We start from the raw sequence: 17,311 nt of genomic DNA, 5'->3' as shown, positions 1-17,311 counted from the left end.
GCAGTCCCAGTATTCTTTTGAACCTCCTTCCAAACATCCCCAAGTCTTTGTACGGTGACCTCCACCCCAGGACATTCAGAACTAATTCTAGAAAATTCACCAAAATGGGGATGAAACCCATAAATACAGAAAAACTGAGAGGTTCCAGTAGACTGATTCACTCGACTATGAAAGGCAAACTCAGCGAGAGGTAAAAACGAAGACCAGTCCTCCTGCTGAGCCGCCACAAAGCACCTTAAAATTAGTTCCAAAGATTGATTTGTCCTCTCAGTCTGACCGTTGGTCTCAGGATGGTACGCAGATTAAAATGACAAGTCAATCCCGAGTTTAATACAAAAAGCTCTCAAGAATTTAGAGACATAATGTACTCCCCTATTGGACACAATGTTAAGAGGGATACTGTGATGCTTGGTATCACAGATCCTGGAAGAGTGCATTGACGGATTCCTCCACAAGAGGCCCCCATAAACATTCACACATCTACACCTTCCACCTCAGACCAGCAGAGGGAGCCCGTTAGGGGTATAAATAGGGAAGGTGGAGCCAGGCAGTTCAGTTCCTCTGGAGAGTTCAGCAAGTACACATCTGAATACAGAGTCGAGCTCAGTCAGTCTGTTGAGAGAGTGCCAGCAGTAGAGAAGCCTGAGAGAGGTCAGTCTGCAGTGGAACACAGTCCAGACTCAGTTGTAGCTCAGAATAGTGAGCTTAAGGTGTGCTGGCGCCATAAGATCGGTAAAGCGCGGCAAGCTGCCGTTAGTGTGAGTAGCCTAGTGAGGGCCCGAGTAGGCCGAAGGCGAGTGGAGAGTTAGTACATAGGGGGCAGAGAAACTTAACCAGCTCACTCCGAAGCATTTACCGGACACCGGGTCCGAAGCTTACCGGGATCTCTATGACCCAGTAAGGCATAACCGGAATCCCTGGAGAACTACAGGTCCCAGGAACGCTAAAGCACTGATATGTAACAGAGCCGGGAGACACATAGGCCCCGCAAGCTGAGGAGCGTGTACTCCAAGAAAAGGCCCGACCACAAGGTCAGCCAGCGCAGGACAGAGACAAAGTTAGGCCTAGCTCCAGGCAGGTCAGAAACTTACTACGCAGAGGCAAGAAACAGGAGGCCCTATACCCGCTCATTGGGGAGGATCCTGACATGCACCCTTCACCCTACAGTGCTCCGGGATGTGCCTGAATTTCCATCAGTAAAAGGTACTGAAGTGACTATCGTGTCTGTCACTGTTCTTGCTCTGACCCAGCTGGGTCTCGCCTGTCCTGCATCCCCCCTGCATGCGCTGCCCTGAGGCCTAGCTCCACCTGTGGGGAGCTATACCATCGAGCTGCCTTTTCACCGGCCTCAGTGGACTGCTGCAGCGCTGGTGCTTCTCACCAGATACCACAGGTGGCGTCACGAACTCTTATGAAATTAACAAATATCCACCCTTTTAAAGAGTGACCCCAGGGTACGGGCCAGGGAGCCGACCACCGCGACTTCCCCAAGGCCAGGCAAAGGCCCGGGTACCGAGTCATCCGCATCCCCTGGGCCAGTCAATACCATGTAACCTTACAATATGGGAAATAAACAACCTGGAGAGTGTCTCTGCATTAGGTAATCCTGACAAGGGAACAAAATGAGCTTGTTTGCTGAATCGGTCCACTACCACCCAGATAGCAGTTTCCCATCAGACAGAGGCAAATCTGTGATGAAATCCATGGACAAATGAGTCCATGGTCTTTCTGGAATTGGCAATGGAGCCAATTTCCCGGCCGGCCGGCTATGACTGACTTTAGCATGTGCGCAGACTTCACAAGCAGATACAAAATCTTTGATATCATTAAGCAAGGATGGCCACCAAAAAAGTCTGGCAATGGCTTTCCCTGTATCAGTAACCCCAGGATGACCACTCAAGACGGGGATCATGAAATTCCTGTAACATCCGCAATCTTAGGTACACAGGAACAAATAATTTAGACCCTGGAGTGGCGGGAGAAGCCAATGACTGGGCATTACGGATCTCCTCCTCCAATTTTGAGGTTACCATAGAAACCACAATACCCTGAGAAATAATGGAGGATGGAAGTTCTGGAGGAGAAACTGGATTGAGACTACGAGACAATGCGTCAGCTTTCACATTCTTAGACCCTGGTGTGAATGTAATCGAAAAATTAAACCTTGAGAAAACAAGGACCATCTGGCTTGTCTAGGAGTTAGGCTGTGTGCCCACTATGCGTTTTTTAAGCATTTCCGTGGAGGCAATTCCGATGCAGAAACGCTTAAAAAATGCTTGGTAAAAGGTCTGCCATGTTCCCCAATAATAATCCGCATGTGCTGTGCACATGCTGCGGAAATTTCCGCTGCGGAAAAATACGCAGCACTACTAATTATTTTGCGGAAGCGCTGTGTTTTCGCCGTCATTGACTTGCATTGTAACGCATGGAATCCGCATCACTGCATCTGTACAGTACATGCGAAATCCATGTGTTTCAATGTGCGGATGGTACCCGGGTTTGGAGAAGAGGAGACTCTCCTCCGGACACAGTTACCATAGAACCTGTAAAAAAAAGAATAAAATAAAAAATATTATACTTACATTCGGATGGCCCCCGGTGTCTTTATCCGAGGCGTCTTGACTTGCCGGCAGCTCGCGATGGTCTTAAGGACCTATGCTGACGTCATTTAGTCATGTGGCGGGTCACGCGACTGCTGACGTCGGCAGGTCCTTAAATCTACCGCAAGCTGCCGGCAAACCAGGACGCATCGGATAAAGACACCAGGGGCCATCAGAAGGTAAGTATAATATTTATTTTTTATTTTTTACCATTCTTTCGATCACACTATATAAATCCATGCTGTTTGCATGTGTGATCAAGTTGTCAAGCACTTTCCAAGTGATGCTAAAATCTCTAGGAAAGCGCTTGATAACCCGCATCCGGAAATGCATCTGAAGAACGCTTTACTTCCGCTTGTCCCTGGCAGGAAAAACGCATGTACAATCCGCATGTACAATCCACATGTGTTTTTTCTGCCAGGGAGATGCAGAAACGCTCAGGAAAAAATCCAGAGCATTTCTGCATCGTGGGCACATAGCCTTAACCTTTTAGCTGACTCAATATAGGCTAGATTCTTGTGATCAGTGACTACAGTAACTGGATGAACCTGCACCCTTCAAAAAATGCCTCAATTCCTCAAAGGCTAATTTTACAGCAAGTAACTCACGATTCCCAACATCATAATTTCTTTCCGCCGGCGAAAATGTATTTGACAAAAAAGCACATGGGTGCTGGAGTTAGAAGTAGTGATAATTGGGATGTCAATGGTCAATTCATCTGAGTTTAGGGTATTAGTTTCTCTCGTGTCCAGAAGTTTTGATTAGGGAATCCTTTTGATCTGAGTTTTGGCATTGTCTAGGAGGATTGGGTCATAGCCTTTATTTAGAAAAATTTTTGTCAGGAGATTTGCTTCATTTTGAAAGTCACTGGGTTTTGAGCAGTTCCTGTGTAATCTCATATATTGGCTATTAGGGACATTTAGGAGCCAGCTTGGAAGGTGACAGCTGTCCATATGTATAAAACTATTAGTATCTGTAGGTTTAAAAAAAGTGCGAGTGCAGATTTGACCTTCATTAATGATGATGTTTAAATCCAGAAAGTTCACCTGGTCAGTACTTATTGTACCTGGTCAGTCACTCCCAGCCTGACAAACTCATGACTCTATCATATATGTGTTTTTAGACAAAGTATAATTTTAGCATTTTAACCACTGAATAAATGATCTTATTCTTAACGTCACCCTCTCATAGCCTTCTTTATCAGTACCTTAAACCGTACCAAAACCAGCGCAGATACCCCATATACCTACTATTTAAACCCTTGCAGTCTTTTTGGTTTACTGCCCGTATACGCAGCAGGTCTTGGTCGTAAATTTAACAGCGCTCCCTCTACATCAATTTACATTTTATTTAGTTCCCGGAAATCGAGGCAAGGACGGAGACCCCCATCTTTCTTTTTTACAAAGAGAAAAACGGCAACTACCGGCAAGGAGGAAGGACGGATATGACCCTTCCTTAAACTTTCAATAACATATTCTTTCATGGCGGCCCGTTCAGGCCCAGACAAATTGTAAAGGCTTGCTTTAGGCAGTTTGGCACAAGGAATAAGCTCAATAGCACAGTCATTAGGACGATGAGGAGGTAGTATCTCCACCTCTTTTTCCGAGAACACATCTCCGAAGTCCTTTATGTACCCCGGCAGACTAGCGGAGCATATTTGTACAGTTTTTAGACATTTCTTGCAACAATTAGGGCCCCATTTAACAATCTCCCTCTGATACCAATCAGTGACAGGATTGTGCATCTGCAACCATGGAAGCCCCATTACCTACCCAGCAGGTAAATTATCCAACGCAATACATGAGAAGGATTCAGAGTGGAGAGCTCCTACTTGAATCGTGAAATCCACCGTAACCTTCTTGACCAAATTCCTGGATAATGGTGTTTTGTCAAGGGCGAAGACTTGCAAGGGTTTTTCTAAACTAACTGTCCCTAACCCTAACTTCATAACCAGTTCTGAATCAATAAAGTTAGCAGCAGACCCACAGTCGATGAACACCAATGTTGATAACACCTGGTTCTCGAAGGATAACACAGTATTTATCAGTACCCTGGAAGTGGAAGAAAAAGGTACCTGGGAGTCTGGGTGACCTCCTCGGCCGTCACCCAGACTCAGACATTCTCCTGATGGTTTGGTAGCCTGAGGATGAGTTGGGCAATCCTTGAGAAAATGTCCAGAGAGACCACAGTACAGACAGAGTCCGAGATCTTGTCTGCGTCTTTTCTCCACAACACCAAGACTGTCAACTCTGATCTCCAATGGTTCCACCTCCGGTAAATGGCCTTGCTCCAGGGAAATGTAACGGGCAGCCTGCCGTTCATCACGTCTCTCACGGATTCTATGGTCCACTTGTATGGCCTGAGTCATGGCCTCTGCCAGAGAACAAGGAGCGTCATGGAGGACCTGGGCATCCTTAAGGGTTTCAGAAAGGCCTTTGTGGAACAGGCACCTGAGAGCTGCATCGTTCCACAGAACTGTAGTGGACCACTGCCGGAATTCAGTACAGTAGTCCTCAGCTGTGCGACACCCTTGTGCCAGGTTCGTGATCTTAGCCTCAGCGACCTGGATCCTGTCGGGTTCGTCATATATCAGTCCTAAACTGTCAAAGAAGGTGTCAACAGAAAACCATTCTGAGGCCTGTGGGGAAAATGCCCAGGTCTGAGGGCCCCCTCGCAGTAGGGCCATGATTATTCCCACCCGCTGGAACTCCTTCCCTGACGATCAGGGTAAAGAATAGTCTAAAGCTCTCCCTGAAGACCCTAAACTGGTCTCTCTCTCCAAAAAAATTATCAGGGAGGTCTATTACAGGTTCTGGAGAGACCAACTGTACATCAGTGGGTACTGACATCACAGTGACTGCCGACAGTGAAGGGCTATCTGAGGTTTTAATTATATTAGTTATCTGACCCTGTGGCTGACATTGTGATGACTCCAGACTCTGGCATTCCTTAGCCAGATCCTGAGTCATCAGCTTCAAATTCGCCATCTGGTCACAGAGCGTGTGAACAGTCTCCATACAGGCGAAAAATAAAATGTATGAGTCAGACGTAATATGACGCTGAGTCACTTTTCATGGCCATGCTGTGAGACGGGATAGTCAAGGAGTCTGAAGTCAAAGCCAGGAGGGTACGTCATAAACAGAGGGAAGAGGCAAAGGCGTAGTCAGGTAACGTTCCGTAGATCAGAATATCAGGAGGAAAGCAGATCAGAGTGTGGGGGTCGTGATGACATTCCACTCGTCCTCCAGTCACTCCAAATTCAAACTATGAGCATGGGTCAACCATTCAAAGAATGAGTCAGACAACAAGCTGGTTCAAGCTCAGAGCATGCTCAGAAGACTACTACAGTCAACGTCCTCAGCAATGTTCTGCGTTTATTTTTACATACACAAATCTAAATACACTACATAATGGGAGGGAAAAGAGGTTGTCCGGGGCGGGGTAAACCATGAAAGTCCAGTGTCTGGCCACTCCTGATTGGTCCACATCTCCTTATCTCAGTCCCTGGGCAGATATTGCAGCCGTCAGCTTATAATCTTGTTTCGTTTCTCTGAAATAAGTCTTGGCAACACTGGAAATGTCTTAGTTTAAGTTTCGATTTGAGTATTACGTAGCAAGGAAAGCTTATTGTTATATGACACAAAATGGTGGTTAGTACATTAGCAAAAAAGCGTATAAAAGTTACAAGAATATAAAAGTTACAAATATATATATTCTTTTTTTCCCCGACATTCCCCCCTAAACACTAAGCTTTCCTTTGCTTCGGGGCCTTTGAGACTGTCCATGTGTGGGGAGAGGGGAGGTGGATTTCTTCACCCAATCATCTTAGAAGCTGCCCCCTTATGGGACGCCCCCAAACAATTGAGTCCTACCCTAAATGACACATGGAGTTCTCCCAACTGATCCTAAACTAGATCTTTCAATTGGACTCTATCATGGGGGGTCTGGTTAGACTTGTTCAAAGGAGTGTATTTCTCCATATCTTCCTTACTGGTATCATCATGTAACAGAGATGTGGTTTCTTGATTCAGAAAGGTCCCGGAGGTTGGGACAGCATTGGTTATAGCTTTCCTGTATAAGGGGACTATGCAGCACAGGACCACCAGGCCCAATACTAGTAGACCTCCCATTACTAGACAAACTTGTTGGAAGAATCCCTTGAGCCCTCCCAACCAACCTGAGAAGAAGGAGGTATCTACCCCTGCGTGGTAGCTGTCCACCCTGGGACAGACAGTAAGCATATGGAAAGGATATAGAAGAAGGTAGTCATCTTTTATAGACTCGTTCTGTCTCTCGTGCAGTGGGAGGCGTGAATCCAGGTGCTCCTGCCCTCAAGCTTCAGAGCCGTCGGGGTGGTGAGAAGCACAGTGTACGCTCCCTCGAACCGCGGCTGGAGGCAGTCTTTCCGGACAAACTTCTTCACATACACTAGATCGCCTGGGATGAAATCATGTACTGCATCACCTGTAGATTCTGGGAGAGAAGCAGATACTGGAGAGCGGGTGTTAGTCAATTCTTTAGACAAAACAATTACAAATTTTACCACTCTATCATGTGTTTCAGACAACTCTTGGGGCCTAATCTCTCCTATCTTGGGTGGGGTCCTAAACAAAATTTTATAGGGAGTCAGCCCATGTTTGGCCTGAGGAGTGTGTCTGATATGATACAATACTATGGGGAGTAGGTCGGGCCAGGGGAGGGGATGATCTTAGGTCATTTTCAAGAGCTGGGTCTTGAGTGTGGAATTCATCCTTTCCACTTTGCCTGAACTGGCAGGATGGTATGGAGTGTGGAGGCCCAAATCTGTTCCCAACATGTTCCAGAGTTCTTCGTAGATATTTGTTGTGAAAGCTGGTCCTTGATCCGATTCTATGATTTGGGGAACTCCAAATCTGCAGGCAATTTCGGTGATCAGTTTCTTGGCTGTGACTTTAGCAGTCATGTTGACAACCGGGTAGGCCTCGGGCCAGGCTGAGAACATATCCACGGCTACCAAAACGTACTGCTATTTTCTTGCTTTAGACATTTGGATATGGTCGACTTGTATTCTCTGCCAAGGGTAGTCTGGTTTAGCCAGATGTTGGAGAGGGACCCGTGCCGTACACGTTGGGTTGCAGGTAGCGCAGACAGAGCAGGATTTTGAGTATGCAGTCACAGTGGAAGAGATTCCAGGTGCAAAGTACAGTTTCTTGATACATGCCAAGGCTTGATTCTTTCCTCTGTGTGTAGGCCCGTGAGCCCATGCTGCCGCAGCTGAGTACATGCGTCTAGGCAAGCAAGGCTTCCCATCCACTTGGTAAAGAGTCGAGTTGACCTTTGAATCTTTGCGACCTGCCAGCACGGCTCCTGCCGCTTTCCATTGCTTGACTTCTTCAGTGGGGGTCTCCCTTTGTTCCTCACACAATTTTTCTTCAGGCATCCTGACCCCCCTGGATTCCACTCGTGTCTCCGCTGGACTTGTATGGTCTTCCGCCGGCTGTTCCTTGGCTCTTGCTCTAGTGAGCGCCACAGCTACGGTTTGCAGAGTCTCTCCCATCTCTTCTTCCTTTTCCTGCCACTTTGATGACACATTCTCCACTGCCGCAGTCTTGGCTGCTTGGTCAGCTAGGTGGTTGCCCCTGGCTTCTCTGGATTCTAGTCTTCCATGAGCCTTGACCTTCATAACAGCAACCTGAATGGGTAGTTCCAGGGCCTTCATTAGGGCCTTAATCCATGAGACATGTTTCACTGGTGTACCTGCAGCTGTGATGAATCCTCTAGACTTCCACAAGAGTCCAGAATCATTGCAAATTCCATATCCATACCTGGAATCGGTATATATATATATTCGCCTTTGTTCCTGCTGCCAGGTGGCAGGCCTCTGTGAGAGCCACAAGTTCAGCTTCTTGTGCAGACATGTATGGTGGTAGAGCTTCAGCCTTCAGAACTGTTAGGTCTGTTGTGACAGCATATCCCGTGTGGAACTTCCCTTGAGGGTCTGCGAAACGGGATCCATCAGTCCATAGGTGCAAGGCAGGGTCTGCGAGCGGATGTGCCACCATATTCTCTGGAGCAGAAGTCTCTTCCTGCAAAATTTTTATACAATCATGAGGTTCCACCAATGGACCTTCACCCTCTTCACCTTCCCCCCTAGAAGGTGGAAACAAAGTGGCAGGATTGATAGTCAGACATCTGGTAAATGTTATATTGGAGGGCAACAATAGGGAACACTGCAGCCGCAGGTGTCTTTGGTTGGTTAGATGTTTCGGAGATGTTTGTTGCAGAACAGCTGAGAGATCATGGCCGGCCTGTATAACTAGATCATGTCCAAGGACGATATCAGCTGACTTGTCAAAAAGGATGTGAGCAGCGTGGACCGCCTTAAGGCACGTGGGGGCAGTTCGGGCGACAGGGTCCAGGCGGGCTGAGTAGTAGCCCAAAGGCTGATAATTATGATCATAGCGTTGTGCTAGAATTCCAGAGGCATGACCTTCCGATTCCGAGACAAAAAGGTGAAATGGCTGAGTATAGTCCGGTAAGCCCAAGGCCGGGGCAGAGACAACAGCCTGTTTAAGGCGGTCAAAACATAGTCTGTGTTGATGAGAAACACGTGGATCTTCAGCATGAAACCAAACTGAGCCTTCATTCTTGAGACAGTCGTACAGAGGTTGCATGAGCTTTGAGGCATCAGGGATCCATTGCCTGCAGTAAGTGATGAGGCCAAGGAAAGTCTGCATAGCGGAGTAGGTGGTTGGGAAAGTGATATCCATGATGGCTTGTTTTCTTTCTTCAGTCAGATGTCTAGCACCTTGTGATATACAATGTCCGAGGAAAATGACCTTGGGCAGACACCATTGGACTTCGCCTTTCGAGACTTTACAGTTAGCTGAGTGAAGAAACCAGAGAAGGGATACTGACATCTCTGGCAAATTTTCTTCAGTGCCACAGAGTAAAAGATCATCCACATACTGTAGAAGGGTGACCTGAGGGTTCTCTTGAACCCATGGCTCCAGAATAGACTTCATAGAATGAGTGAATTGGTTAGGAGAGTTCTGGGCTCTGCGGAGTCCTGGTCCATGTAAACTGTGCTCCTTGAAAGGTGAAGGCAAAAAAAAACCACGAATCTTCGTGTAAGGGTATACTGAAGAAGGCGTTGGCCAGATCTAACACCGTAAACAAGGTGGCCGTTGGAGGCAGCTGAGACAAGAGGGTGTTTGGGTTAGGTACCACTGGAGTTTCTAAAATGGTAGCTGCATTGACGGCTCTGAGATTCTGAACCAACCGGTATCTTGGAGACTCTCCCGGAGCGGTTTTCTTTTTTACAGGAAAGAGGGGTGTATTGCATGGAGATACACATCTGACAAGGACTCCTGATTCCAGGAGGGAAGCGATTTGGGTACCCAAGCTTTGTTCTTGTGCAGCCTTGAGGGGGTATTGTGGTAACCGTGGGTACCTGTGTCCAGGCTTGAGGTGTACTCGGACCGGGGGAACCTGCAGGAGGCCGACGTCCTCTGGCCCACTGGACCACAGAGAGTTAGGTTGTATGGTCATCATCATGAGAGGGAAGGCTTTAAGAACACAGCGGTCTTCAGTCCCTTGTTCGGAATGAGGGTCCCGCAAAAGAAGCTCCATACCATAGTTTCCGAAGGTAATTATTGCCTTCATCCGCTCTAAGAGATTGGTTCCCAACAGATTGACAGGACAAGTTTCAGAGACCAAGAATCTTGTGAGTACTCCGGTGAACGGTCCTGCAGACACAGGGACTGTGAGTGGAGAGGAAATATGTTGGCCTTCCACCCCAACACAGGTGAGGGTATCCGGTGATAGGGATACAGAAGGAGGGAGCTGTGCAGAGGAAATGACAGATGTGGCCGCCCCAGTGTCCACCAGAAACTCCAGTGGTTGATGGTCCACCTGTAAAGTGACAGTCTCTGAGGATGTGGTCAAGGCTACCACACTCCCAACATAACATTCATCCTTCAGAATCACGAGGTTGTCTTCTATATGTGGGAGGAGTATCATCACCTGTGCCTTTAACCATTACCCACTTGATTCCATGTTGGTTGCCAGGGGGTGGGTAGCTTTCTTGAGCTTGATATAGCATGGCAGGAGCGGTTTTCTTCTTTGGCTTAGTATCCTTTTCCATTTTTAGCATTGATTTTTGGAAAGCTTTAACGATATCCACCGCGTCGTTGAAAGAAGAAGAACGAATCTCGGGCCGTACTCTCAGGACTTCATCTCTGAGAGCGTCTTGTAGGCCATCTATTAGGGCCTGAACCAACAGGGCGGCCTGCGTCTTGACGTGAGGACTGTATCCAAGATGCTCAAAATGCATGCTGAGTCTTGCAGCAGATCTTTCCACAGATTCATCAGGGTCTTGTTGAACATCTTGTACAGACCCAGCTTGATCTGACAAGCGATTCTGAGCCCAGGCTTTTAACTGTTTCATGTATTCTAGGCCGGATTCATACGTACTAAGGGGTCCTGCTTTTGTGGAATCCATAGCCTTTTGAAAGCTCTCCGTTTTCGGCTAAGTGAGCCTGGCATTCTGCAGCCAGAGTAGAACCAGCAGCAAGGGCAATTTTACGAACCAATCCTCCAGCATGGCTCATACAGGTGTTTGCAGGGTTGACTATGGCCCCCACCCGATGTGTAAGGATGTCAACATAGCCTATTGACAGAGTGACAGGGCGTCCTGATGGGTCTACTAGGTTCCGGGAGCGGCAGGGGTCCTAGACTTCTGAGGGGCTGGAGGGGGGGTGGTGCTCTTTCAGCAGTTGCTTGGAGCAAGGGCCGGAGTATGGGCAATGAATGTGGGGCGGAGGATGCCATAGGAAACGTATGGGGTAAAGGGGGGGGGGCTGGAGTATCTTGAGCCCATCCCTCATCTGGCTCCGTATCGTCTTGAGTAACAGTATGTTGGCGGAGGGAGAGCAGTCTGGCCTGAAATTCTGGGGGGGTTGAGGAGGATATCCCCAGGGTTGTGGGTGACTCCCATAGGAAACAGGGGAAGCGTCTCAGCATCGTGGACTGGAGCAGAGGGTATCACATTAGTTTCAGATGGGTACTCTGGGACTACGGGCTTTTCCACCTGTGCTGGTGGCTGGTAATATGCACCGGACGGATCTAGTAGTGGATATAGGCTGGATTGGGGCTTTCCGGGCCTCCCACAACAAGTAAGAGGTGTAGCAAGATGGCCGTGGGAGGGAGGAGTTAAAATGGAAGTGGGATTATTCTTGGAGGCAGGAAAAGGTGTAGTAAGATGGCCGTTGGAGGGAGGAGGTGGGAGTGGGGGTGGGATTGTTCTTGGGGGCAGGGAAAGGTGTAGTAACAGGCATCAACGGGGTTACGGCCAATTTGAGGGCACATAACAAATCACAATCTGCAGCTTTCATGTATCCGAACAAAGGCTCGGCATTCTCTGTCCCCCCCCTGCACCATCTACTCTAAGATGTGCTTGCAGAAATCCTCACCCAACTTTCCCAACTTCTGTGTAACACATTCATAAGCTTATCATGTTCTACAAATTCCTAACATTCTTCTTGCCTTCTTGCCTTCTTGCCTTCCCGTAACTCCACTAATTGGCTTAACTCCCACAGCAGCATTCCACAACTTACGAAATCTTTCAAATTTGAATATACACAACATTTTCTTATAGAATGCAATGATCTGTCGCGACTCAGATCACTGGTGCAGCCGACAGGTCGCCACTCCTCAGTGTAGAGGCACCTCTCAATACACCGATAAGACAGAGAGTAACCTCTCAATCTGTCCCTTCCCTAACCTTGAATGGCGACTTTACAGTACGACTCACCACGGCACCCTGACAGCAGAACCCCTCCTTATGAGGTTTCTCTGTATAAGACGAAGAGCACCTCTCAATTCGTCTTCTTTCCTACTACGGCACCACCCGTCAGTGTAGAGTACACCTCTCAATACACTGACAAGACAGAGAGTAACCTCTCAATCTGTCTCCTTTCCTAACACGGCATCACCCGTCAGTGTAGAGTCACCTCTCAATACACTGTTTCCTAACCTTGACTTTACAGCAGTCTCTGTATTAGACGAAGAATACTCCTCAATTCGTCACAGATTCTGACAGCACAACACCTTACACTACAATTCAGGAATGCTTTGAAACTTCGACTATCAGTTACGGGAGGCAGCTATCTAAGAAAAGTACAGTGACCGGGGGAGGAGGAGGTGGTGTGCACACGAGCACGCGCAGGCATGCGACGTCACTCGGTTTAACACTTGCTGGTTCAGGACGTGGTGCAGGACGCCCAAGGTCTCACCACTCGACCGGTCACCCACCCAGATCCAACCTGACAATCCCACAGAAACCGCTGCGGCTGACACACAGGCAAGTGAGACATATAAAATACATCTCAACTTACCGTGTTCGATGGAGGTTGATCAGGCCTCAAATTCAGCCACCGCGGTCACCACCAGGGAAATCAGCAATATGGGTCCGGGAGGGCGGCGTACCGCTAGCCACGCCGCACGTTGAGCGCCATTTGTGGGGGTCGTGATGACATTCCACTCGTCCTCCAGTCACTCCAAATTCAAACTATGAGCATGGGTCAACCATTCAAAGAATGAGTCAGACAACAAGCTGGTTCAAGCTCAGAGCATGCTCAGAAGACTACTACAGTCAACGTCCTCAGCAATGTTCTGCGTTTATTTTTACATACACAAATCTAAATACACTACATAATGGGAGGGAAAAGAGGTTGTCCGGGGCGGGGTAAACCATGAAAGTCCAGTGTCTGGCCACTCCTGATTGGTCCACATCTCCTTATCTCAGTCCCTGGGCAGATATTGCAGCCGTCAGCTTATAATCTTGTTTCGTTTCTCTGAAATAAGTCTTGGCAACACTGGAAATGTCTTAGTTTAAGTTTCGATTTGAGTATTACGTAGCAAGGAAAGCTTATTGTTATATGACACAAAATGGTGGTTAGTACATTAGCAAAAAAGCGTATAAAAGTTACAAGAATATAAAAGTTACAAATATATATATTCTTTTTTTCCCCGACAAGAGCAGAAGGGGTTAAACAGACGGATGGTCAGAACAAGGTCCAAGGTCAGGCAACAGAAGATCAATAAACAGAACTCCGGGCACAGAGAACAAACCTCTCACTAGCTGAATGTACGTCTGGCAGAGATCTGGGGCAAACAGCTCAGTTAAGTAGCCAGGCTTTCAATTGGAATAATGAACACCTGAAGATAGCCAGTGCTTCCCAGTCTCAGGTTGGACAGCCGAGCTGTCAATCACCACGTTGACAGCTATTGCACGCCCCTGTACCAGATTGGATGGTCGAGCTGTCAATCACAGTACTGACAGCTCCAGCACGCCCCTATACAAGATTGGACGGCTGAGCTGTCAGTAACTGCATCCCAGACACAGTCAGGGGTGGAACCGCGACAGTTCCCCATAATCCCCCTGGGGCTCTGCTAAACACTCCCTGTGTCCTGTGACTGTGTTAACCCCTCTAGTTGCTGGATGCTTCTGGAGCACAACACTTCCTGTCTCCTGTGCTTGTGTTATTTGTAACAGTTGCTGAATGCTTTTGAAGCAACAGCGCTACTTCTGCATGTCACAGATGGATGAAAAGTCTGGAGACGAGGAAAAGGGGCTAAATAGTGGAGAGTAATGTGGGATGATAGTGAGTCCAAAATTATCAACTAGGAGAGTATTTAACAATTCATATTCTTCTTCTTATTATTATTATTACATTTGCATATTGTGTTGGGTGATACAATAGCCACTGACTGGTGATCTGGATAATCTGTGATATTAATATACTGTTTTCAGCGGGATCTTTTCTTGTTTCTCCTTCTGTAGGTTACACTCCAATCCCAGGATACAATGAAGCAAACTGAGGCTCCAGGAGGTAAATGAAAAACTAGATTATTTTATACATCTATTAGTATATTTAGAAGGGCTGTGATTCTGGCTTCAGACAGAAACTTTGTGTCTTTGGCACAAACTAAGTCGTTCTAGACAATTTCTTTTGCATTATCGCTCATGGCGTCCTTCTCTCCTCACTGTTATACCTAATCACTAAAAGAGGAAATAAAAAATACATATCTGCCATAGTTTCCTTATACGATACATCTCTGTGGTTATTAAAAAATATTAACAAATGAGATTCCCCAGTGATCGCCTTGTTCCTTCAGTTTCAGGTCTACAGGAATTTCAGCTATAACAGGTCTCCGTTGTACGGACCCGGGCGACTGGCAACACAGATCCCTACAAATCTATCTGGGATGGAAAGAAGATCCATCGGGTTCATTGATTCTGGACTTTTCTGTGACAGCAGATGACTCATACGTGGAAATTGATTTTAAGCGTCAGCAGTTTGCCAGATATTTTCTCTTTCATTTCATTTTCTTAATTTTTTTTTTCAAAGTTTCATTTTTTTATGTTTATGATAAAAGGAGACAGTTTGGATTATGGACGATCTCGGCTCAGAACACCCCGCAGTCACAGAGCGGTATTTCTATTCGATATTTCTATTGCTCTGGATAAGAAACTCTTAGGACCTGTCACCGGATGATTTCGGAGACCCCTCTTGCACCATTAAAGGCACCGGTATCTTCGGGACAATTTTATGTTATTTTTATATTTTTCTTTAGCTGAATCAATAAAAGAAACGCACAGTGGACATAGATTTGTATCTCGTCCCTGTTATGGGTGTAATTTATGACTGGTGTGAAGGGATGAGTAAACCCATGAAAGTTCGGGTTCGGGTACTCTACCTGAACTTTTTTCCAAAGTTTGGTTCGGGTAGCAGAACTTTACCCGAAATTGAACCAGAACTCAAACCCCATTGAAAACAATGAGGACCCGAACTTTTGAGCTGGAAAATTTTCTCTCTTTCTCCTCCCGGACTTCGCAGAAACTCCGAACATTGCAATGGACTTCTGAGAGAAGTCCATGTTTGGCATTTAAGTCCGGGTTCACTCATCTCTACTGCTGTGGTATTACATAACATCTGTCATTCAATCCTTGAAGGAAATGCATTTTGCATATTGGACGCCGTTGGAATTGTCCCTAAGATTGGGTTCAATGTCCATGGAAAATCATACATTTTTTATACCCGTATGTCATCTGCTTTTTACATCCATAACTTAAAAAATATACAAATTCTTATAATTTTTTCAATGGATCATTTAAAAACAGATGAATTATCGATGGTGTAAATACGGCATTCATTCTCATACACACTCATTCAGTTCTATGGACGAGTCTTATCCTGACACATTCAGTCCATTTAGAAAAGCGCTGATTTTAACTAGCCCATTCACTTACATTCACCTATGTGCACACGGACTGTAATGACAGTTGTCTGAACGAAGTATGAGGCCAGAACTACACGGTCATTTCTCGTTTAAGTTGTAAAGAAAAAAGTAGATGTTACAAGGATTATACAGTTTCTAAAAGTAAAATTTATGCATCAGCATAAGCTGCAAAACAAAAAAAGAAAATGTTCTCACTTCCCGTATTCTGCCTCAGTCCACCGCCGACGCTCCAGTGGTCCTCTCAGTATTTGTTTAAGGGCTCGCTCACATTAAGGTATAAAAAATAGCTCTGATGTTGCTTCTGATTAGTTGGACGAGTGGAATACGTATGAATCAACTTATGTCATGAAAGTAAAGTTCAGAGACCAGCACTACGCATACAGCTCCTACCAATGCCTTTTTTACATTATCTTTTACAAACTGGAATTACTGTATCTATGTAATTTAAAGCTAGTTTACAAAACTAATAAAGCAAATAGATTAATAGATAGATAGATAATAGATAGAATAGATGAGATAGATGTCGTGTAGATATTTAATGTCACAAGCCCCCTACATATAATAAACTTGCACCCTTTAGTGTCTTTCATGTGGCATCAAAGGGTGTTTTTAGCCTTATTTAACCTATTAAATAAAGAAATATTTAGAAAAAAATGACAACGGGGTCCCCCCTATGTTTGATAACCAGCCAAGGTAAAGCAGACAGCTGCGGGCTTTTATTACCAGGCTGGAAAGGTCCCTGGTTATTGGGCCCTTCCCAGCCTAAAAAAACAAGCTCGCAAGCTCACATGAGATGCACCAATTCTGGTGCTTAGCCTCCTCTCTTCTCACTTGCCCTGGTGAGGTGGCAATCGGGGTAATGGTAGTTGGGGTTGATGTCAGCTTTGTAATGTCCGCTGACATCAAGCCCAGGGGTTAGTAATGGAGAGGCGTCTATCAAACACCCCCATTACTAACCCAGTAAATTAAAAGAAAAAAAACACAAAAATTTTATTTTAAAAAAACACTGCTCTACACCTTGTTCACCAATTTATAGAAAAAAACAAAACATGAAGATCCGACATAGTCCACCGAATCCGAAGTAGTCCATAAATGGGAACCTAAAAGACATAAAAAGAGAGTTAAAGAAATATATATATATATATATATATATATATATATATATACTATATACAGAGCTCCTGTGTATAATGTCACTGGTGATCCTTGTATTACCTGTACACTGACACTATATACCGAGCTCCTGTGGATAATGTCACTGGTTATCACTATATTACCTGTACACTTACATTATACACTATATACAATGTAGAGAGCTTCCATGTATAATGGCACTTATGGTAATATTGTGGTTTTTTATTAATGATCAGTATTGTAGTATTCAATCACTATGTGGTGGTATTATGTGGGCTGGTCATGGTGTGGTG

At 46.0% G+C, this 17,311-nt stretch overlaps 1 protein-coding gene across 1 annotated transcript in view; it reads left to right on the top strand.

Annotated features, from left to right (window-relative positions):
* Positions 1-14,964, top strand: part of LOC141155198 (HLA class II histocompatibility antigen, DM beta chain-like) — a 488,746-nt gene extending 473,782 nt beyond the window's left edge. The window contains exons 5-6 of the mRNA XM_073641935.1: positions 14,425-14,473; positions 14,760-14,964. Coding sequence (XP_073498036.1) covers positions 14,425-14,462 — 38 coding nt within the window. The 3' untranslated portion in view covers positions 14,463-14,473; positions 14,760-14,964. The remainder of the gene's footprint in view (positions 1-14,424; positions 14,474-14,759) is intronic.
* Positions 14,965-17,311: the final 2,347 nt, after the last annotated feature.

This window comes from Phyllobates terribilis, unplaced genomic scaffold (assembly GCF_046119375.1).
Source record: "Phyllobates terribilis strain yellow unplaced genomic scaffold, ASM4611937v1 Scaffold_7__3_contigs__length_470593459, whole genome shotgun sequence".
NCBI lineage: Eukaryota > Metazoa > Chordata > Amphibia > Anura > Dendrobatidae > Phyllobates > Phyllobates terribilis.
This window is presented reverse-complemented; position numbering and strand designations above follow the sequence as displayed.